The sequence below is a fragment of the Entelurus aequoreus genome, linkage group LG22 (assembly GCF_033978785.1).
Source record: "Entelurus aequoreus isolate RoL-2023_Sb linkage group LG22, RoL_Eaeq_v1.1, whole genome shotgun sequence".
NCBI lineage: Eukaryota > Metazoa > Chordata > Actinopteri > Syngnathiformes > Syngnathidae > Entelurus > Entelurus aequoreus.
In genome coordinates this window covers 14,442,377-14,466,835 of record NC_084752.1, presented here as the reverse complement: position 1 = coordinate 14,466,835, position 24,459 = coordinate 14,442,377, and the positions used below count along the sequence as shown (strand labels likewise).

At 38.9% G+C, this 24,459-nt stretch overlaps 2 protein-coding genes across 5 annotated transcripts in view; both read right to left on the bottom strand.

Annotated features, from left to right (window-relative positions):
- Positions 1 to 15,443, bottom strand: part of LOC133639772 (soluble calcium-activated nucleotidase 1-like) — a 17,501-nt gene extending 2,058 nt beyond the window's left edge. Inside the window, exons 1-3 of the mRNA XM_062033368.1 lie at positions 14,890 to 15,443; positions 6,636 to 7,171; positions 3,497 to 3,637 (exon numbers count right to left, since the gene is read on the bottom strand). Of these exons, the coding sequence (XP_061889352.1) occupies positions 3,497 to 3,637; positions 6,636 to 7,128 (634 nt within the window). The 5' untranslated portion in view covers positions 7,129 to 7,171; positions 14,890 to 15,443. The remainder of the gene's footprint in view (positions 1 to 3,496; positions 3,638 to 6,635; positions 7,172 to 14,889) is intronic.
- A 1,472-nt stretch (positions 15,444 to 16,915) lies between these two features.
- The window catches only part of afmid (arylformamidase), a 31,681-nt gene continuing 24,137 nt past the window's right edge, over positions 16,916 to 24,459 (bottom strand). For all 4 annotated transcript variants that reach the window (XM_062033590.1, XM_062033591.1, XM_062033594.1 and 1 more), the window contains exons 9-11: positions 22,607 to 22,742; positions 21,678 to 21,782; positions 16,916 to 19,828 (exon numbers count right to left, since the gene is read on the bottom strand). In XM_062033590.1, coding sequence (XP_061889574.1) covers positions 19,799 to 19,828; positions 21,678 to 21,782; positions 22,607 to 22,742 — 271 coding nt within the window. In that variant the 3' untranslated portion in view covers positions 16,916 to 19,798. The remainder of the gene's footprint in view (positions 19,829 to 21,677; positions 21,783 to 22,606; positions 22,743 to 24,459) is intronic.

Below are 24,459 nucleotides of genomic sequence, written 5' to 3'. Positions count from 1 at the left end.
TACTGATAAAGCATGTCCCCCAGGAAGGTTATTTCATGTCTTTAGGGCTCTCATAATGTTGAAAACTATTTAGAAAGTCATAAACAGTTGTTTTATGTTCTAGATATGTAATATTTGATGTAAAATTATTGATTCCTACTTAGTGGAAATAAATGTTCCGGAACCAATTAACAACAATTAACAACAATAAACGTGTAAAAGTGTTTGTAGATGTGCATTCTTATGGTGACAAGCATTTTCAAAAATGTTATTTGTGGTAGAATTAGAATGCAAGTTAATAGTGACATGCTTTTATTGTGAAGCTTACTGAAAAAGAAGTCCTAGTATACTTTTTAAACCATATTTTCAAGACTATAAGTCACCACTTTTTTCCCCCAACCTTTGCACCCCGCGGCTTTCACAGAGACTGAAAAGGTGGCGCCATCTTTTGGACGAGTTTGCTCATTTCAGGTGCTTTTGGTTGGAAGTCAATCAATCAATGTTTATTTGTATAGCCCTAAATCACAAGTGTCTGAAAGGGCTGAGTCTACATTATTTCCTTCCGTTTCATGCTTTAAACCGGAAGAATAAGTGCCGTTCTGTCTTCTAGTTCTCCATAGCGTTTCTACTGGTATGTTTGTGCCTATAACTAAAACTACACCGTCACATGTTTGATGCATATTTGTACGTGCTAACGTAACGTAGTTGAACTAGCGTGGTTAGCATTAGCTAATATGCTAACACGCATATGAGTGTCATTGTTAGTATTATTACCTTACAATGCCATTCTTTTGGTATTGTTTCATTGACTCCACAGTAAACTTACAGACGTCACCGGGGAGTTATTGAGTCTGTTTAGCTGATTGGAGAGCTAGCTTCCGCAGCTAATGTGTTCATGACGATGGCTTCTGTTTTGTTTTATCAGCCCTTTTACTGCCGTGTGACAGGCACCGTCTGAAAACAATTAAGGTAGTGGTTCTTAACCTGGGTTCGATCGAACCCTAGGGGTTCGGTGAGTCGGGCTCAGGGGTTTGGCGGAGGTCAAGACACATCATGTAAATAAAAACTTCTCCCTATCGGCGTATCACGGATACGGCAACAGCAGAAGTCAGACTGATTTGCAGGTGTGTAATTTGTTGTGAGTTTATGCACTGTGTTGGTTTTGTTGTTCGAACAAGGTGATGTTCATGCACGGTTCATTTTGTGCACCAGTAAAAAACATGGTAACACTTTAGTATGGGGAACATATTCACCATTAATTAGTTGCTTATTAACATGCAAATTAGTAACATATTGGCTCTTAACTAGTCATTATTAAGTACTTATTAATGCCTTATTATAACCCTAACCCTCTAACCCTGGCCCTAACCCTAACCAAATAACTCTAAATTAAGTCTTTATTACTTAGAATATGTTCCCCATACTAAAGTGTTACCAAAAACCTATAACTTTGTCTTGAATTTGGAAAAAAAAAGAGGGTTCGGTGAATGCGCATATGAAACTAGTGGGGTTCGGTACCTCCAACAAGGTTAAGAACCACTGAATTAAGGTATGGAAATAAACATTTACAGAATTTTTCTGCATAAACTCATTTCACAATGTATACATCTGCAGCTTATAGTCCCATGTGGCTAATATATGGACAGTCTTATTTTCTTCTAAAATGTAGTGGGTGTGGCTTATATACAGGTGTGCTCTATAGTTTGGAAAATACGATACGCCCCTGACCACTATGTGGCCTACCAAGTGTTCTTATAGACCACTATGTGGCCTAGCAAGTGTTCTTATAGACCACTATGTGGCCTACCAAGTGTTCTTATAGACCACTATGTGGCCTAGCAAGTGTTCTTATAGACCACTATGTGGCCTACCAAGTGTTCTTATAGACCACTATGTGGCCTAGCAAGTGTTCTTATAGACCACTATGTGGCCTAGCAAGTGTTCTTATAGACCACTATGTGGCCTAGCAAGTGTTCTTATAGACCACTATGTGGCCTAACAAGTGTTCTTATAGACCACTATGTGGCCTAGCAAGTGTTCTTATAGACCACTATGTGGCCTAACAAGTGTTCTTATAGACCACTATGTGGCCTAGCAAGTGTTCTTATAGACCAGTGGTTCTCAACCTTTTTTCAGTGATGTACCCCCTGTGAACATTATTTTAATTCAAGTACCCCCTAATCAGAGCAAAGCATTTTTGGTTGAAAAAAAGAGATAAAGAAGTAAAATACAGCACTATGTCATCAGTTTCTGATTTATTAAATTGCACAACAGTGCAATATATTGCTCATTTGTTGTGGTCTTTCTTGAACTATTTGGAAAAAAAGATATACAAATAACTAAAAACTTGTTGAAAAATAAACAAGTGATTCAATTATAAATAAAGATTTCTACACATAGAAGTAATCATCATTTAAAGTGCCCTCTTTGGGGATTGTAATAGAGATCCATCTGGATTCATGAACTTCATTCTAAACATTTATTTTGTTGAAGTATTATTCAATAAATATATTTATAAAGGATTTTTGAATTGTTGCTATTTTTAGAATATTTAAAAAAAAATCTCACGTACCCCTTGGCATACCTTCAAGTACCCCCAGGGGTACGCGTACCCCCATTTGAGAACCACTGTTATAGACCACTATGTGGCCTAGCAAGTGTTCTTATAGACCAGTGGTTCTCAAATGGGGGTACGCGTACCCCTGGGGGTACTTGAAGGTATGCCAAGGGGTACGTGAGATTTTTTCAAAATGTCTCTCAAAAAGAACTGTGAAAAGAAATGCAACAATGCAATATTCAGTGTTGACAGATAGATTTTTTTGTGGACATGTTTTATAAATATTGATGTTAAAGATTTATTTTTTTGTGAAGAAATGTTTAGAATGAAGTTCATGAATCCAGATGGATCTCTATTACAATCCCCAAAGAGGGCACTTTAAGTTGATGATTACTTCTATGTGTAGAAATCTTTATTATAATTGAATCACTTGTTTATTTTTTAACAAGTTTTTAGTTATTTTTATATCTTTTTTTCCAAATAATTCAAGAAAGACCACAACAAATGAGCAATATTTTGCACTGTTATACAATGTAATAAATCAGAAACTGATGACATAGTGCTGTATTTTACTTCTTTATCTCTTTTTTTCAACCAAAAATGCTTTGCTCTGATTAGGGGGTACTTGAATTAAAAAGATGTTCACAGGGGGTACATCACTAAAAAAGGTTGAGAACCACTGGTTTAGACAGAAGAAACAGAAGTTATTATATGTTTTTGGTAACACTTTAGAATGGGGAACATATCCTAAGTAACAAAGACTTAACAGAAGAGGGTGACAGAAGAAACATCAAATATTCCATCTTTTACTCTGAAATCTAGTCTGACTAGAAGAAAGTGAAAAGTATAAGAAAAAGAAGACATGATGGAACTTTTTGAGCCAGGAAGTCAAAAGTGTGCAAGTTTTAATGCTGGCAGTTGTGTCACATGTGTGTTGACGAGGTCAAGTGAGGCACTGACCTTTAGAAACAGAGCCGTCCCCGTCAGGAAGTATGACCCAGGGCACTGCCTGCCTGCCCTCGATCCTGTACACCACACCTGTGCGGTCATCCACACTGTACAGGTGACCATTGAAGGCCACCAGCTCAGACAGTTCCATGCCTGGGGAAGAGATAGACGCTCGGTCAGACATGGAGGACACACACACACACACACACACACACACACACACACGCACACACACACACACACTCTCACAACACACACACAGACAATATATGCACACACACAGACTATATGCACTCACGCACGCACACACTCTCACAACACACACACTCTCACAAAACACAGACAATATGCTCACAAAACACAGACAGTATGCACACACACAGACTATATGCACGCACGCACACACTCACAACACACAGATGCACACACACACGCTCACAACACACAGACAATATGCACACACACTCACAACACACAGATGCGCACACACACACGCTCACAACACACAGACAATATGCACACACACTCACAACACACAGACAATATGCACACACACACACTCTCACAACACACAGACACTCAACGCACAGACAATATGCACACTCACACACAGACAATATGCACAAATACAAACACTCTCACAACACACAGACAATATGCACACACACACTCACAACACACAGATGCACACACACTCTCAACACACAGACAATATGCACACATACACACACTCTCAACACACAGACAATATGCACACACACTCACAACACACAGACAATATGCTCACAAAACACAGACAGTATGCACACACACAGACTATATGCACGCACGCACACACTCACAACACACAGATGCACACACACCCGCTCACAACACACAGACAATATGCACACACACTCACAACACACAGATGCGCACACACACACGCTCACAACACACAGACAATATGCACACACACTCACAACACACAGACAATATGCACACACACACACACTCACAACACACAGACAATATGCACACACACACACTCTCACAACACACAGACACTCAACGCACAGACAATATGCACACTCACACACAGACAATATGCACAAATACAAACACTCTCACAACACACAGACAATATGCACACACACACTCACAACACACAGATGCACACACACTCTCAACACACAGACAATATGCACACATACACACACTCTCAACACACAGACAATATGCACACACACTCACAACACACAGACAATATGCTCACAAAACACAGACAGTATGCACACACACAGACTATATGCACGCACGCACACACTCACAACACACAGATGCACACAGACAGTATGCACACACAGACTATATGCACGCACGCACACACTCACAACACACAGATGCACACACACACGCTCACAACACACAGACAATATGCACACAGACACACAGACAATATGCACACACACACACTCACAACACACAGATGCGCACACACACGCTCACAACACACAGACAATATGCACACACACTCACAACACACAGACAATATGCACACACACACACTCTCACAACACACAGACACTCAACGCACAAACAATATGCAAACTCACACACAGACAATATGCACAAACACTCTCACAACACACAGACAATATGCACACACACACTCACAACACACAGATGCACACACTCTCAACACACAGACAATATGCACACATACACACACTCTCAACACACAGACAATATGCACACACACACAACACAAACTATGCACACACACACACACTCACAACACACAGACAATATGCACACACACACTCTCACAACACACAGACACTCAACGCACAGACAATATGCACACTCACACACAGACAATATGCACAAACACAAACACTCTCACAACACACAGACAATATGCACACACACACTCAACACACCGACAATATGCACACACACTCACAACACACAGACAATATGCACACATTCACACACACTCAACACAGACAATATGCACACACACACTCACAACACAGACAATATGCACACACACTCACAACACAGATAATATGCACATGTACACACAATATGCACACGCACTACACAAACAATATGCACGCACACGCACTCTCACAACACACATGCAATATATACACACTCTCACAACACAGACAATATACACACTCTCACAACACAAAGACAATACACAAACACTCACAGACCATGTACAGACACACACACACACTCACAATATGCACACACTCACACTCTCTCACAACACAAAGACAATACACACACACTCACACACTTTCACAACACACAGACCATATACAGACACACACACACACTCACAACACAAAGACAATACACAAACACACACTCTCACAACACACACACACACACACTCTCACAACACAGACAATATACACACACTCTCACAACACACAGACAATATACAGACACAGACACACACAGACAAACAGACACACACACACTCTCACGACACACTGACAATATACACCCACACACTCTCACAACACACAGACAATATACACACCCACACTCTCACGACACACAGACAATATACACCCACACACTCTCACAACACACAGACAATATACAGACACACACACACACAGACAATATGCAGACAAACACACACACACTCTCACAACACACAGACAATATACACACACACTCTCACGACACACAGACAATATACACACACACACACACTCTCACAACACACAGACAATATACACACACTCTCTCACAACACACAGACAATATACACACACACACTCTCACGACACACAGACAATATACACACACACACTCTCACGACACACAGACAATATACACACACACTCTCACAACACACAGACAATAAACAGACAGACACACACACACTCTCACAACACACAGGCAATAAACAGACACACACAACACACAGACAATATACACACACACACTCTCACAACACAGACAATATACACACACACACACTCTCACGACACACAGACAATATACACACACCCTCTCACAATACACAGACAATAAACAGACAGACACACACACACTCTCTCTCACAATACACAGGCAATAAACAGACAGACACACACACACACTCTCTCTCACAACACACAGACAATATACAGACACACACTACCTCGTCCTTTCTCAGCCAGGTGAGTCTCCAGTGTGATCATGTGATCTTCCCACTCCACTTCCAGCCTGTCAGCACCGAGTGAGACGGTCACATGACCTCTTTTCATGTAGCTGAACCAGGTCTGGTCCTTGGTGCTGCGTGAGGCCGTGTCCAGGTCTGCGATGACCCCGATGCAGTACCTGACGCCGTCCTTGGTCTTGACAGGCCGACTCAGAGGGTAGGTGTCATTGTAAGTTTTCACCCTCCTGTGGCGGCGGCGGGCGCGTGCGTCCATGTTTCCCAACACGTCGCTGCGATACAGCTGCAGAGAGTCCACAGGTGCGTCTGCGCCCCCCACTGTCCAGTGCAGGTACAACATGAGCGCTAAGGCCAGCAGGGAGACCGCAGCGATCGGCCGCCATTTGGGGTGGAAGCGTAGGTCCAAGATGGCGGCTTGCTTCATAGATGTGAAGGCCAACAGGAGGCCGCGCACAGCGATGGCTAAAGTGGTCATGGAGGTATCGGCCTCATCCTCCTGCTCAGGCTGGGACTGCCAGCTGATGAAGACCAAATGTCAAGCATCTTAGAAGAAGTGATCAACATGGTAGGAAACAATCTGATCTTTGTTGACTGACATCAATGATGAAATATACCACCTGTTATTGACATCTTGACATCTTATTGACCCATCTCTCAAATGATTATTGACCCATCTGTCAAATTTTTATTGACCCATCTCTCAAATGATTATTGACCCATCTCTCAAATGATTATTGACCCATCTGTCAAATTATTATTGACCCATCTCTCAAATGATTATTGACCCATCTGTCAAATTATTATTGACCCATCTCTCAAATTATTATTGACCCATCTCTCAAATTATTATTGACCCATCTCTCAAATTATTATTGACCCATTTCTCAAATTATTATTGACCCATCTCTCAAATGATTATTGACCCATCTGTCAAATGATTATTGACCCATCTCTCAAATGATTATTGACCCATCTCTCAAATGATTATTGACCCATCTCTCAAATGATTATTGACTCATCTGTCAAATTATTATTGACCCATCTGTCAAATTATCATTGACCCATCTCTCAAAGATCAACCCTTAGTGTTGTTGTGATGCACCTCAAAAGTGCACTAAAGAGGAACATATTTTCATGTGTTTGGTTGCTAGGATTTCTGAGGACAAACGTCTGCGTTGTCGAGTGGTTTTCTGAACTGAACTTTTTGATGCAGTACCGCCTGAGGGATTGAAGGTCCATAATATCAATGCTTACAATGATTTCTCCAGTTTCTCTGAACCTTTTGATGATATTACGGACCGTAGATTGTGAAATCCCTAAATTCCTTGCAATAACTCGTTTCGAGAAATGTTGCTTGCTCACGCATTTGTTCACACTGCAAAAACTGAAATCTAAGTAAGATTAAATATCTCAAATAAGGGTGATATTTGCTTATTTTCTGTCTGATAAGATCATTCTTCTCACTAAGCAGGTTTTATGTTGGTGTTTTACTTGTTTTAAGTGTTTTGGTCCTAAATGATCTCAGTAAGATATTACAGCTTGTTGCTGAGATTGGATGACCTATATTGAGTAAAACATGCTTGAAACTAGAATATCAACTGTTGCAAAGCTGTGTCATCAACACTCACAAGTATAAAACTACTTTTTTAAAGTGATAATTTCTTATTTCAAGCATGAAAAAAAAATCATGATTTTGACACAATTGTGTCTCATAATTAGAACAGATGACAGCCAAATGGACTTTGCTGTTTTATTTTCAATGAAACAATAGAAAATAGGTACTCATATAGTAGTACAGTTGGCACAGTACAGTAAACTGACAGTTAATATTTAAACATTTAACATGTGACATTTCTAACAACCCTAACCCTTGAACAGAAATAGTTAATGCACGTTTAGATAAATTCTTCAAAATTACAATTAAAACAAATTTGGCCGAGGGCCGGGCTGTGTATATGCGCACTAATTGACTGAAAGAGCACGCACTTGACGCGATGATGTCAAGTTATCGATGGAAAAATGCATTTTTAGACAATATGATTTGCCTGAGCGGCTAGGAAACCCAGAGAGTAACAAGCGGTTGCTTTGTTGCCTTTCCATTAAGAACAATAAATTAGTTTTTAGTATAAGTTTGCTGGTTTCAAGAAATGTAATGCAGAGTGCATATCATTATGTCAAGATAATGGCACTAGCGTTTACTTAATTTAAGAATATTTTTCAACATATTGAGCAAAAAGGTGTCATTTTTTTCTACCAAGAAAAGTGCACTTATTAGTGAGAATATACTTATTTTAAGGTATTTTTGGGTTCATTGAGGTTAGCTAATTTTACTTGTTTTAGAAAGTCTTGAACAGCTGAATTTTCTTGTTCTATTGGCAGATAATTTTGCTTAGTTCAAGTAAAATGCCCCTAATTTTCGTTTTTTCTTCTTCTTGTTTTTGAACACTGACTTTTTGCAGTGCACAAAGTGGTGACCCTCGCCCCATTCTTGTTTGTGAATGACTGAGCATTTCATGGAAGCTGCTTTTATACCCAATCATGGCACCCACTTGTTCCCAATTAGCCTGTTCACCTGTGGGATGTCCCAAATGACTGTTTTAATGAGCATTCCTCAACTTTCTCAGTCTTTTTTGCCACTTGTGCCAGCTCTTTTGAAACATGTTGCAGGAATTAATTTCCAAATGAGCTAATATTTACAAAAAATAAAATTTCCCAGTTAGTATGTTAAGTATTTTGTCTTTGCAGTCTATTCAATTAAATATAACTTGAAAAGCTGTCGTCAACTCACTTTTCTGCGTGTATGTTATTGTTGCAAAACCTTACCCAGCAACATGAAGATGAAGAAAGAACGGCCTTGTTGTTGTCACTAATGTAAGCAGGACTCGTATTGCTTGCCACCACACACCAAACAAAGCCTTCAGTATGAAGCATTCGATTGTTCTTGCCTCTCCAGCTGCATCACTCAAAGATCAGGTTACCTACATCCCAGTAAATAACAACCACATTCCTCCAAATTTCTGTTTCGAAACACTTCCACCACATTTCTTGTGAACAAACACATGGCTGCTACAACAAGACCAGTCCCACAACAGTAGGACTTGGAAACTAAAAGGGGTTTTGTGTCTTTTTAGTTTGGAGTTTTCCTGTAAACTGTATGATAAATATTTAGGAAGTAAGATAACCACTTTTTACGAGTGTGTTTCTTTGTCACTTTCTGACTTGCTGTGTGCACCTTTAAGGGGAACCGCATTGTGGGGGGCATTTTGAACACAATCCCTATGTGAGACAAGAACAATTTTTTATGCATTCTAATGTGTAATACAAAACCCAAAACCAGTAAAGTTGGCACGTTGTGTAAATGGTAAATAAAAACAGAATACAATGATTTGCAAATCCTTTTCAACTTATATTCAATTGAATAGACTGCAAAGACAAGATACTTAACGTTGGAACTGAGAAACTTTGTTATTTTTTGCAAATATATTAGCACATTTGGAATTTGGTGCCTGCAACATGTTTCAGGCACAAGTGGCAAAAAAGACAGAAAGTTGAGGAATGCTAATCAAACACTTATTTGGAACATCCCACAGGTGAACAGGCTAATTGGGAACAGGTTTGGTATAAAAGCAGCTTCCATGAAATGCTCAGTCATTCACAAACAAGGATGGGTCGAGGGTCACCACTTTGTGAACAAATGCGTGAGCAAATTATCGAAAAGTTTAAGAACAACATTTCTCAACAGTTTAGAGATTTCACCATCTACAGTCCATAATATCATCAAAAGGTTAAGAGAATCTGGAGAAATCACTGCACGTATCTGGCAACCTCAGTCGGGGAGAAAGGGAGGGGACTACAGAATTTTGACTGTGATTGTAGTATAATTTCTGGCCACATTATTACATATGGCTCCTTTAAGTAAAATAAATATGACCTAATATTGTTTATTTGCATGGTAATGTAGATATATACAAACTAAACCACTCCTCCATACGTCATCAGCCTGATTTGTATGAACTAACTGTTAGTATCTGTCAAATATGGTGGAAACACAAACCACACATCTCTACTTTAAGTTCCTGGAACCTCTACTTCCTAGCACTAAAGTTTCCAAGTTTAAGTTCATTAAATGTTGGTGGGAAAAGGCCTCATATAATATGAAAACAATAATGAAAAGTGTAATAATGTTCAAATGGAGAATAATAATGTCAACAAAATAAAATCCTTTATATAATCGCACATTCTCCATTCTACAGCACAAGTAAATGTGCAAGGCAGCAACGGTTTGTTTTTCCACTATGTTGACAACCGCTTGCGTTGATGACAGCCAGACAGATGAGATAAGCAGGTTGCACTCTATATGCTAAGCTATTTTGTTCAAACAACATCTGGTCTCTGGATGGTTGCTACACCAGGATGCTGCGTGCAGTGCTTAACATCAACAAGAGTGCGCACGTAACCAACAGAGTCCTCTACAGGGGAATACCAAGGGTGAGCGAGAAGATTGCTGTAAGGAGAATGAGACTAGCAGGGCACTGCCAAAGGCATCAGGAGCTGCCAGCCAGCAAATTGGTACTGTGGGAACCAACACATGGGCATCGGTCAAGAGGACGTCCCACACTAACATACGTGGACATACTCAAGAAGGATGCAGGAGCTCAGAGTGCCAAGGAACTGGCCAAATGTATGGAGAATCGGGATGACTGGAAGCAACGATGGAAGGCTCGTCTGAGGACGACCTAGAGAGAGACATCTTAGCTTAGTGCGGGGCTCACCAACCCGCGGCTCTTTAGCGCCGCCCTAGTGGCTCCCTGGACCTCTTTCAGAGATGTGTGGAAATGAATAAAAGATGACGAAAAATTTTTTTTTTTTTGTATTTCCTATTTGTTAGAAATCCCACTGTTTATGTTATACATGCTTCACTGATGAGAGTATTTGGGGAGCACCGTTTTGTCCTGCTAATTTCAGCGATCCTTGAACTCATAGTTTGTTTACATGTACAACTTTCTTTGATGCTGCCACATAAAGGCATGTTTTATGCCACTCCTTTGTCTCATTTTGTCCACCAAACATTTTATGCTGTGCGTGAATGCACAAAGGTGAGCTTTGTTGATCTTATTGATTTGCTGGAGTGCTAATCAGGCATATTTGGTCAGTGCATGACTGCAAACTAATTGATGCTAGCTGTATGTACTGTACATATTGCATCATTATGCCTCGTTTGTAGGTATATTTGAGCTCATTTAATTCCTTTACTTATGTCCTCGGTGTATTTAATTTATATTTGCATGTCTCATGACACATTATCTGTAGGTAATATTGGCTGCATTTCTGATAGTTGTTTGTGTGCCATGTTGTTCCAGACCACAGCAAACCTTACCCAGCTTGCAAAGATTGTAATAAATCCATTAGAAGAAGACAGCCTGCCGTTTCCTTAAACTTGAACACACACATCTATACCTTTGGCCATTCTGAGCCAGTAATTTCCAGAAGTTATCGCACCCTCTGAGAAGCCTCCAGTTTACTAATGATTTCCAATGTTGCAAAAATACAACATTTCTGTCAACGAAGATTTGCGTCAGCCATTGACAGTAGGCAATTATAGCTAATATAGACACTTACTTCATGTGTTGCCTTCATTATAACACTTATATAAGGCTTTTAATTTTTTGCGGCTCCAGACAGATTATTTATTTATTTATTTTGGTCCAGTATGGCTCTTTCAACATTTTGGGTTGCCGACTCCTGGTTTAATGTTATAGGCCACAAAGTGAATTAATGAAATAACAATACATGTCTTTTTTTTTTTTTTTTTACAATGCAGAGGGACAAAAAAACTGGGCTGCAGGTAAAAGATGCCCTTGGCCCTCAGTTTGGTGCACCACTGCTGTAGACTGTGGTGGACTCTGTTTTTTTAACGTTTAGTTCACATTCATATTAAATAGTGGACAAATTAAAAATATACACGTTTGAAATAACTCAAATTCCCTTAAATACATGCGAATGGAGGAAATGGCAAACCCAACACATATTGAATTGAGACCAGTGGTCGGCAACCCAAAACATTGAAAGAGCCATATTGGACCAAAAATACAACAAACAAATCTGTCTGGAGCCGCAAAAAATGAAAAGCCTTATATAAATGTAATAATGAAGGCAACACATGATTTATGTGAGTGTCTATATTAGCTGTAATACCCCACTATCAAAATGATTATTTGTCGCAAATCTTCGTTGCCAGAAATGTTGAAATGTAATATTTATTCTACACATTTTTACAACATTAGAAACCTATAGTAAATCAGAGGCTACTCAGAAGGTGTGATTACAGGCTTTTAATGTCCAAGTTAAAGGAAACGACAGGCTGTCTTCCTCTAATGGATTTATTACAATCTTTGGTGTTTGCTGTGGTCTGGAACAACATGGCACACAAACCACTGTGAGAAATGCAGCCAATATTACATACAGATAATGTGTCATGAGACATGCAAATATAAATTAAATACACAGAGGACATAAGTAAAGGAATTAAATTAGTCAAATATACCTACAAACGAGGCATAATGATGCAATATGTACATATAGCTAGCCTAAATAGCATGTTAGCATCGGTTAGCTTGATTACGCCCGATTAGCACTCCAAGTCAATAACATCAACAAAGTTCACCTTTGTGTTTTCACCCACCGCATTGACAAAATGAGACCAAGGAGTGGAAGATTTTACATGTAAACAAACTGTCGCGTCACAGTCCACACTATGGTGAGTTCAAGAACCGCAGAAATTAGTAGGACAAAACGATGTTCACCAAATACTCTCATCAGTGAAGCATACAGTCATGGTCAAAAGTTTACATACACTTGTAAAGAACATAATGTCATGGCTGTCTTGAGTTTCCAATCATTTCTACAACTCTTATTTTTTTTGTGATCGAGTGATTGGAGCACATACTTGTTGGTCACTAAAAAACATTCATGAAGTTTGGTTCTTTTATGAATTTATTATGGGTCTACTGAAAATGTGACCAAATCTGCTGGGTCAAAAGTATACATACAGCAATGTTAATATTTGGTTACATGTAGCCATCCACAAGCTTCTGGTTGGTTTTTGACCACTCCTCTATACAAAATTGGTGCGGTTCAGCTAAATTTGTTGGTTTTCTGACATGGACTTGTTTCTTCAGCATTGTCGACATGTCCACAGGACTTTGGGAAGGCTATTCCAAAACTTTAATTCTAGCCTGATTTAGCCATTCCTTTACCACTTTTGACGCGTGTTTGGGGTCATTGTCCTGTTGGAACACCCAACTGCGCCCAAGACCCAACTTCCGGGCAGATGATTTTAGGTTGTCCTTAAGAATTTGGAGAAACCCTCCTTTTCATTGTCCCATTTACTCTCTGTAAAGCACCAGTTCCATTGGCAGCAAAACAGGCCCAGAGCATAATATTACCACCACCATGCTTGACGACAGGCATGGTGTTCCTGGGATTAAAGGCCTCACCTTTTCTCCTCCAAACATATTGCTGGGTATTGTGGCCAAACAGCTAAATTTTTGTTTCATCTGACCACAGAACTTTCTATTGCTGGGTATTGTGGCCAAACAGCTAAATTTTTGTTTCATCTGACCACAGAACTTTCCTCCAGAAGGTCTTATCTTTATCCATGTGAATAGGACAAATATAAGACTTTAATGTTTTAAAGTGATTTTGTATATTTAGGTGGTAAGAGTGTATGCTTCACTCTCATCAGTGAAGCATACACAAAAACATTAACAGTGGCCTTTCTATTAGGAAGGTTTGTGTCATGTTTGTCCTTAAACAAAAACCATAGTAAAACAAAAACAAAAAATGTCCCCCCCCTCCCCCCCATCTGTGTCCATTTTCAATCCTTTTTTAGAAAATGCTCCAGGGAACCACTAGGGCGGCGCTAAAGAGCCGCGGGTTGCTGACCCCCGACTTAGACGAATTTAGTCGAAACAAATGCTAAAAGGGTACAAGTTATTTACACTTGACAACTTCACCCTACGTCTATCCACGACATGTAATATTTACGACATTTATAAAACACAAACAAGAGCGTTAGCGTCTGAAGAGTCGCTCGGTGTTGACAAATGTCGCCATAGAGCTAACGTGAGTCACAAACTTTGACGTTTCCTGGGGTCAAATTTCCCCGGAGACATTTATGTGTTTTTCACGTACGTATTCTTACAAATTAAGTCGTTTAAAACATCCGCTTACATACCTGTCGAAGATGTTGGTCACAGTGCTGGTCGGAGAGGTAAATGTACTTTTTGACGTTAGCGGCTTCCACTGCAGTCTCGAATAGAGCTGGTCCTTGTGACGTCATCCTAGCAAACACAACTACTTCCTGGTAAAATAGGGAAGTGGGCGGTACTAACTACGAAGCGATACATAGAAGTATGGAGGAATTCCTGGACAATATTCATGACAAATGTGTGCTTTGTTTTAAATATGTCCTATTTGGATTTACGCAGGGTTTTAATTTTAATCTTTGCAACCTCATTATACTATTGGCTAAGTTTTATATTCATAAATGTAAGTTTAGTTTCTCATTACCCGATCTGTTTTTTGTGCCTTTAAAAAATAATTACAACTTTACTTTAAAACGCGTTCTACCTCTAACAACCAAAAATCTGTAAAAACTATGATGCTGTGCTCCAAATTTGAATTATTATATATTTTGTAGGGATGTCCGGAAATGGCTGTTTTTGCCAATATTCCGATATTGTCCAAATCTTAATTGCCGATATCAACCGATACCGATATATACAGTCGTGGAATTAACACATTATTATGCTTAATTTGGACAACCAGGTATGGTGAAGATAAGGTCCTTTTTTTTAAAAAAAATAAATAAATAAATTAAAAACATTTTCTTGAATAAAAAAGAAAGTAAAACGATACAAAAACAGTTACATAAAAAACTAGTAATTAATGATAATGATTAAAATTAACTGTTAAAGGTTAGTACTATTAGTGGACCAGCAGCATGCACAATCATGTGTGCTTACGGACTGTATCCCTTGCAGACTGTATTGTTATATATTGATATATAATGTAGGAACCAGAATATTAATAACAGATAGAAACAACCCTTTTGTGTGAATGAGTGTAAATGGGGGAGGGAGGTTTTTTGGTTGGTGCACTAATTGTAAGTGTATCTTGTGTTTTTTATGTTGATTTAATAAAAAAAAAACGATACCGATAATAAAAAAACGATAATTTCCGATATTACATTTTAAAGCATTTATCGGCCGATAATATCGGCAGGCCGATATAATCGGACATCTCTAATATTGTGTATTCTATTTTAGTTGCTTTATTGAGTTTACAACCCCCTGGCGTTGTTTTGTACGGTTTCTGTACATGTTTTGTTCATTATTATTTATTTGCTTGTATGTAAATGCTGCATATTATAAATTAAGGTTTATACAAAAATTAAAATTAAAATTATGGGTGAACTTTAATTGTTCTCAAAATATGATTTAATGTATGATAATTTTATCTGGAATTATTATTTTGGCGTTTTGTACGGTTTCTGTACATGTTTTGCTCATTATTATTTATTTGCTTGTATGCTGCATATTATAAATTAAGGTTTATATAAAAATAAAAATAAATCATGGATGAATTTTAATTGTTATCAAAATATGATTTGATGTATGATAATTTTATCTGGAATTATTATTTTTCTAAATGTAAAAAAAACCCTTTCAATGTGGCTCTTATTGCCACCAATCCAAACATGTCAGCACAGTGGTTCTGATTTTTTTGTTTACCAAGTCCTGCCTTAGAAAACACTTGGTGCCACCATTATGACCAGCATTAAAATACGCAGTAGGCATAAATATTCATTAAAAACAAGGCAGATGTTTTTATTTAACATGTATATATAATATGTTTTTTAGGGCAGCACGGTAAAAACGGGTTAGTGCATGTGCCTCACAATACGAAGGTCCTGAGTTCGATTCCGGGCTCGGGGTCTTTCTGTGTGGAGTTTGCATGTTCTCCCAGTGATTGCGTGTGTTCCCTCCGGGTACTCCGGCTTCCTCCCACTTCCAAAGACATGCACCTGGGGATAGGTTGATTGGCAACACTAAATTGGCCCTAGTGTGTGAATGTGAGTGTGAATGTTGTCTGTCTATCTGTGTTGGCCCTGCGATGAGGTGGCGACTTGTCGAGGGTGTACCCCGCCTTCCGCCCGAATGCAGCTGAGACAGGCTCGGAAAGGGACAAGCGGTAGAAAATGGATTGAAGGGATTTAATATGTTTGCACACTAACATTACACATGGTTTGTACAGCAAAAACTATGTTTGAATATTTAATTCTTTGGAATAGCACTAGATGAAGCACACGTATAACGGACCTGTTTGAGGATCACTACTTCAGCATGACAAACCATTATGGTTTTATTTTAAGTGAACAGCAGTGCTATTAATGTTTCTTACTACAAGTACAAAAATGGGCCTCCAAAGTGTGTCCTAGGGGCCATTTGTTAGTTGTTTTTTTATTGGCTTGCAGGACGTTGTAGTACTAAAATTAATGTTTGGACACCTCTGTGCTACAACATTGGTTGTGTTGCGGATTTCCAGGTGAAAATGTTTGCTCTTATATCCAATTTTGTAATAAAAATCTATGTTATACTGTATATTCATTGTACAATACTTCATGTATTTTTAAACGGAATTATTTTTCACTACAGTCGTCCCTCGTTTATCGCTGTTAATTGGTTGCAGACAGGATCGGGATAAATTAATTCCCTCCGAGTAGAAGTTATTATGAGTCAAATATTTTCATACCTACAGCATAAATAAAACCGTTAACCTTCTAAATACATTTTCAACATTGAGAGCCCTTTAATCATGAAAAAACATCTAAATACCTTCACACTCTTGATTCATTATAATTTTGCTGCCTCAGGCTGAGCCAATCAGTGGCTATGATACTAATCAGTGCGCTCTGAGTGGTTTGGTCCCTTCTAGTGGCTAATTAACATTGATAATACTTCTGTAGTACTGAGATTTTTAGTATATTGAGCTATTCTTAACCTTACAAATGCTTAATTAGGCCCCCGAAAATGTGCAGAATATGCTAAAAGAAAAGAAAATATCCCCCAAAAATCTGCATTGTAGTGAAGTCGCAATACTTGAAGCGCAATGTGGCGAGGGACGACTACTGCAATTTGAGAAATGTATATATTCTGAATACTATTATACATGGCCCAAAGCACTCTGTACTGTATTGTCGCATGTTGATGCATCAATTATTTTATGTTTTTATTTGAATGCTAGTTCATATAAGCTGCATTAATAACTCATAGTACAATTTGCGAACAGTGCACTCAAAGTTATTTTGTATATTTAGGTGGTAAATACATGTAAAATACAGGCCAAAAGCTCGGACACACCTACTCATTCAATGCATGTTCTTTATTTTCATGACTATTTACATTGTAGATTGTCACTGAAGGCATCAAAACTAAGAATGAACACATGTGGAGTTATGTACCTAACCAAAAAAAAGGTGAAATAACTGAAAACATGTTTTATATTAACTAAACGCAAAGCGGATGGGATGGCATGTGGCTGCAGGATGCTGTGGTAGCCATGCTGGTTCAGTGTGCCTTCAATTGTAAATAAATCCCCAACAGTGTCACCAGCAAAACACCCCCACACCATCATACCTCCTCCGTGCTTCACAGTGGGAACCAGGCATGTGGAATCCATCCGTTCACCTTTTCTGCGTCTCACAAAGACACGGCGGTTGGAACCAAAGATCTCAAATTTGGACTCATCAGACCAAAGCACAGATTTCCACTGGTCTAATGTCCATTCCTTGTGTTTCTTGGCCCAAAGAAATGTCTTCTGCTTGTTGCCTCTCCTTAGCAGTGGTTTCCTAGCAGCTATTTGACCATGAGGGCTTGATTCCTCCTCTTAACAATTCTACAGATGGGTCTGCTGCTAGAACTCTGTGTGGCGTTCATCTGGTCTCTGATCTGAGGCTGGTGACTCGGATGAACTTGTCCTCAGAAGCAGAGGTGACTCTTGGTCTTTCTTTCCTGGGTCGGTCCTAATGTGTGCCAGTTTCGTTGCAGCACTTTTGCGACTCCGCTTGGGGACACATTCAAAGTTTTTACAATTTTCCAGACTGACTGACATTCATTTCTTAAAGTAATGATGGCCTCTCGTTTTTCTTTAGTTAGCTGATTGGCTCTTGCCATAATATGAATTTTAACAGTCTTCCAATAGGGCTGTCGGCTGTGTAGTAACCTGACTTCTGCACAACACAACTGATGGTCCCAACCCCATTGATAAAGCAAGAAATTCCACTAATCAACCCTGATAAGGCACACTTGTGAAGTGGAAACCCTTTCAGGTGACTACCTCTTGAAGCCCACTGAGAGAATGCCAAGAGTGTGTGAAGCAGTAATCAGAGCAAAGGGAGGCTATTTTGAAGAAACTGGAATATAAAACATTTCAGTTATTTCACCTTTTTTTGTTGAGCACATAACTCCACATGTGTTCATTCATAGTTTTGATGCCTTCAGTGACAATCTACAATGTAAATAAAGAAAACGCATTGAATGAGAAGGTGTGTCCAAACTTTTGGCCTGTACTGTATATACAAACAACATATATTAGCATAAAACATGACATGTAAGTTAAACGTGCACAACACGTCAACACATATGGGCAAGGAAAAACTCACCCCAGTGGGACGTCGATGTGAATGGCTATGAGAAACCTTGGAGAGGACCGCATATGTGGGTAACCCCCCCCTCTAGGGGAGACCGAAAGCAATGGATGTCGAGTGGGTCTGACATAATATTGTGAAAGTCCAGTCCATAGTGGATCCAGCACATCAGCGAAAGTCCAGTCCACATTAAAAACAAACCAACGTTGAAGATCACTTTTGCCCATGTTCACATCTCATAATTACACACAAACACACACTGATTGTGATCAAAACAAAAAATAGTGAATGCAACTTATCCTACAAGTTCTCACCATATGATACAAAACTGTAATGCAGTTTTTCTTTTAGACAGTGGTTAGTACAATGCATGTGTGCAAAGTGATCCTGAAATGTAGCATTCATCAATGTGGTGCATTAGTCTCCTCACTTCCACTTAAGTCTTCCCCATCATCTTCAACAGGAGCTGCAAATAAATAATTACTTTGGAAAGTCTTCAAAACGTTTGTTGACAACTTTTCCACTTGAAAGGACTACTTAACACATTTAAAAATGTTACTGTATAAAAATCAATGGATAAATTGAGAGAAATACATTCTGAAATTTCATCCCAAGGCTGAATGACTTACCCCATTTTCCGGACCATAAGGCGCACTGCAAATATTATTTTCCCCCTCAAACTCGACGGTGCGCCTTATAACCTGGTGCGCCTCATGTACGGAATAATTCTGGTTTTGCTTACCGACCTTGAAGTTATTTTATTTGGTACATGGTGTAATGATAAATGTGACCAGTAGATGGCAGTAAACAACATAAGCGATACGTGTAGACTGCAATATAACGGCAGTCACACACAAGAGATACGTGTAGACTGCAATATGACTCAAGTAAACACCAACATTTTATATGTTCCATTGAAAATATAGAACATTACATGCGGCGCTCAAAAATCTATTATAATGTTTTAGTATGACTTTGGTAAGCTATGAAGCCGCACCGTTTGATGTGCTTCAACATAGGAGTATTATTATGGTGTGTGTATAAGGTAAGACATTATCTGGCGTTTTGTTTCGCAATATTATGCAAAAGCCACTTTTCTTACCTTCTGGTGCCTGCTGATCTGTATTTGGGATCTGCATTAGTCCTGAAAAATTGCGCGCATCCGCCTTTGTAGTCCGTGAGGACACCGTAGTCGATAAGCTTCTTTTTCTCTATCTTCTTGTTATGCGACATTAATCCTCCACTGTTCCATCCATCCGTCCATCGATTTTTGTACCGCTTGTCCCTTTCGAGGTCACGGGGGGTGCTGGAGCCTATCTCAGCTGCATACGGGCGGAAGGCAGGGTACACCCTGGACAAGTCGCCACCTCATCACAGGGCCAACACAGATAGACAACATTCACACTCACACACTAAGGACAATTTAGTGTTGCCAATCAACCTATCCCCAGGTGCATGTCTTTGGAGGTGGGAGGAAGCCGGAATACCCGGAGGGAACCCACGCAGTCACGGGGAGAACATGCAAACTCCACACAGAAAGACCCCAAGCCCGGGATCGAACTCAGGACCTTCGTATTGTGAGGCACATGCACTAACCCCTGCTTCAGCGTGCTGCCCGTCCTCCACTGTTGCCATTTCTAATATAAAGTAGTGTAAAGTTCTTACTATACTATATCTGCCGTGAAAGCGCTAAAACATACCGGTATAGTGAGTTTACATTATTCACCCAAGGAACTTTAGTTATTAGAGTTCCGGTCAGATGGTTTTTCACGGGAAACGTTTCCGGTGTTGTTGTTTCCGGATGAGGAGATGCTGCTCCGTTATTGATTGAAGTAAAGTCTGAATGTCATTAAAACAGTTAGCTCCATCTTTTGACACTTCTTCCACTCCCGTCCTTGCACGCTACACCGCTACAACAAAGATGACGGGGAGAAGACGCTGTCAAAGGTGAGCCACGTAAATAAGACCACCCACAAAACGGCGCATCCTGAAGCGACTGTCAGAAAGCGGCTTGAAGATGATCTGTAAAACATAATCTATGCAACATTTTGACCAAAGAACCACCATCGCATGTTATGTAGACCACTAGGAAGTGTTTTACATTTAGAATAAAAAAATAATAATATGACTCTTTTAATGCTCCCTATAATCCGGTGCGCCTCATATATGAAAAAAGATCGAAAACAGACCATTCGTCGGCAGCACGCCTTATAATCCAGTGCGTCCTATGGTCTGGAGAATACGGTGATATAGTATTTGTAGTGTTTTCACAAGGAAAAAGATTAGAGAGTTTAAACTGGAGATGAATTGTGTACCTTTACTAAGTGATACTCCCCATCGACCAGTTGCTCTATGATATTGAAGTGGTCCGTGTTAGGAACATCCTCCATGGTCACATTCAGTCCCGTTTCCTTCAACGTCTGTAAAAAAAAAAAAAAAGGACAATAAAAATCTCTTGTTACACAGACAGAAGTAATTGAACGGTACAAGTGATATGCTTGCTGTACAATGAATAGGCCAAAAAGGGACAAATGGTATTTATTAGAGATGTCCGATAAATGCTTTAAAATGTAATATCGCAAATTATCGGTATCGTTTTTTTTATTATCGGTATCGTTTTTTTTTTTTTTAATTAAATCAACATAAAAAACACAAGATAAACTTACAATTAGTGCACCAACCCAAAAGACCTCCCTCCCCCATTTACACTCATTCACACAAAAGGGTTGTTTCTATCTGTCATTAATATTCTGGTTCCTACATTATATATCAATATATATCAATACAGTCTGCAAGGGATACAGTCTGTAAGCACACATGATTGTGTGTGCTGCTGGTCCACTAATAGTACTAACCTTTAACAGTTAATTTTACTCATTTTTATTAATTACTAGTTTCTATGTAACTGTTGTTATATTGTTTTACCTTCTTTTTTATTCAAGAAAATGTTTTTTAATTTATTTATCTTATTTTATTTTATTGATTTTTTAAAAAAGGACCTTATCTTCACCATACCTGGTTGTCCAAATTAGGCATGACTGTATATATAGCGGTATTGGTTGATATCGGTATCGGTTGATATCTGTATCTGTAATTAAAGAGTTGGACAATATCGGAATATCGGATATCGGCAAAAAGCCATTATCGGACATCCCTAGTAATTATGGATAACTTATGAAAAAAAGATTTGGCCCTCTCAGTTATTATTGATGACATGTAAAACAGAAGATTATAAACCACTGACTTTGTAATAATCTTCTGACTGCTTGCGAAACTCGGGCGAGTCGTTTTCAGCAACGGCCACAAGGATTTGGCAGCCGCAGGAGGAGAGTTTGAGCAGCTGGATCAACTTGTTGGGACTGTTTCTTATGGCTACCTCCCTGCCAAAAAGTGCAAGTAAAACAAAAACACAATTATTGTTGCTCAGACACATTTATCAGGGTAAGATCCCAGCTGCCGCACTTCAAAACTAGAAGTAAATGATCTGAATAATACATTCTATTTATAGGTGAAATTGTGGGAACTCAGGAAGACTGTACACAAAAATAATGAGGCGTTTTCCCAAATAAAAAGTCTGTGGCCTTTTAGGTGTCATTATGTTTTTTTTCTACATTTAAAACACTTCCTTGTGGTCTACATAACATGTTATGGTGTTTTTTTGGTCAAAACTTTGCATTGATTATGTTTTGCAGATCATCTTCAAGTCACTTACTGATCGCTCGTCATCCTTCCCTTCTCTCCTTGGTTTATTTCAAATTTTCGGGACTTCTACAGATCCCAAATTCACAAAAAAAAGGTACCAATAGGTAAGAAAAGTTGGTTTTGCATAATAGGGCCCCTTTAAGTTTGAATCACCAATTATGGGCTTGTATCATGGACTTTATTTCTCTTTCCATTATTCTAATAAAAGCTAACTTTGTTTAATAAATGAACCTACTCCACAAACATGGAGGCCTTTAGGCCGTTTAAGAAAATGGAACAATTCATTGAAAAATATCTTTACAAATACCACATTTCCTTCATGCATTACCACAAAAAACAAGTTGTCAAGGTCTGTTACAGTAATGTAGTTCTAGATAGGGAATGCAATAAGGTAAACATGTCTTGTGATATGCTTAGGATTTTTACACAGTGGTGCCTCTATTGTGGTTTGTAATCTCTTCCAAAAACAAAATACATTTTTCCAATAAGAAATAGAGTAAATCCAATAAATCCATTCCAGACACCCAAATATGTGAACATAAAACACATTTTAAACACAATTACAGTTTTCAACACAAAAACAATGTGAAATACATACAAATGATAAATGAACATTTAAAGTTAAAGTTAAAGTACCACTGATAGTCACAAACACACTAAGTGTGGTGAAATTACCCTCTGCATTTGACCCACCCCCTTGTTTCACCCCCTGGGAGGTGAGGGGAGCAGTGAGCAGCAGCGGTGGCCACGCTCGGGAATCATTTTGGTGATTTAACCCCCAATTCCAACCCTTGATGCTGAGTGCCAAGCAGGGAGGTAATGGGTCCCATTTTTATAGTCTTTGGTATGACACGGCCGGGGTTTGAACTCACGACCTATCTCAGGGCGGACACTCTAACCACAAAGCAGGTTTTCATCATTCAGGTTAACATCACTTTTACCTTAAATAAAAATTATTGTTGGCTAAGAATGGCATTCATTAAAATGCTGGCATATGCAACATTGCAATCATGCTCAATTAAAAAAAAGGCACAAAACTGAGTCACCAATGTGTGGGATTCTTTGTTTAGGGACTCGATTCTACAGACTAGTTTGTTATACGCAATGTTTGGCCGTACTAAAACATTTGGTAAACATTTTTGTTAAAAACCGAATCAATATAGTATATTCATAAAATTCTATTTACATGAGAATTGAATGCATATTGCACCCATCTTTTGTACTTTTATTCATAAAATTCTATTTACATGAGAATTGAATGCATATTGCACCCATCTTTTGTACTTTTATTCATGAAATACATTTTATGGAAAAAGGACAAGGCAATTAAAAACAATAAATGTTATTATCCGTCAGCATGGTTTCCCCTACATGTAATTGATTGTGGCGCACTGG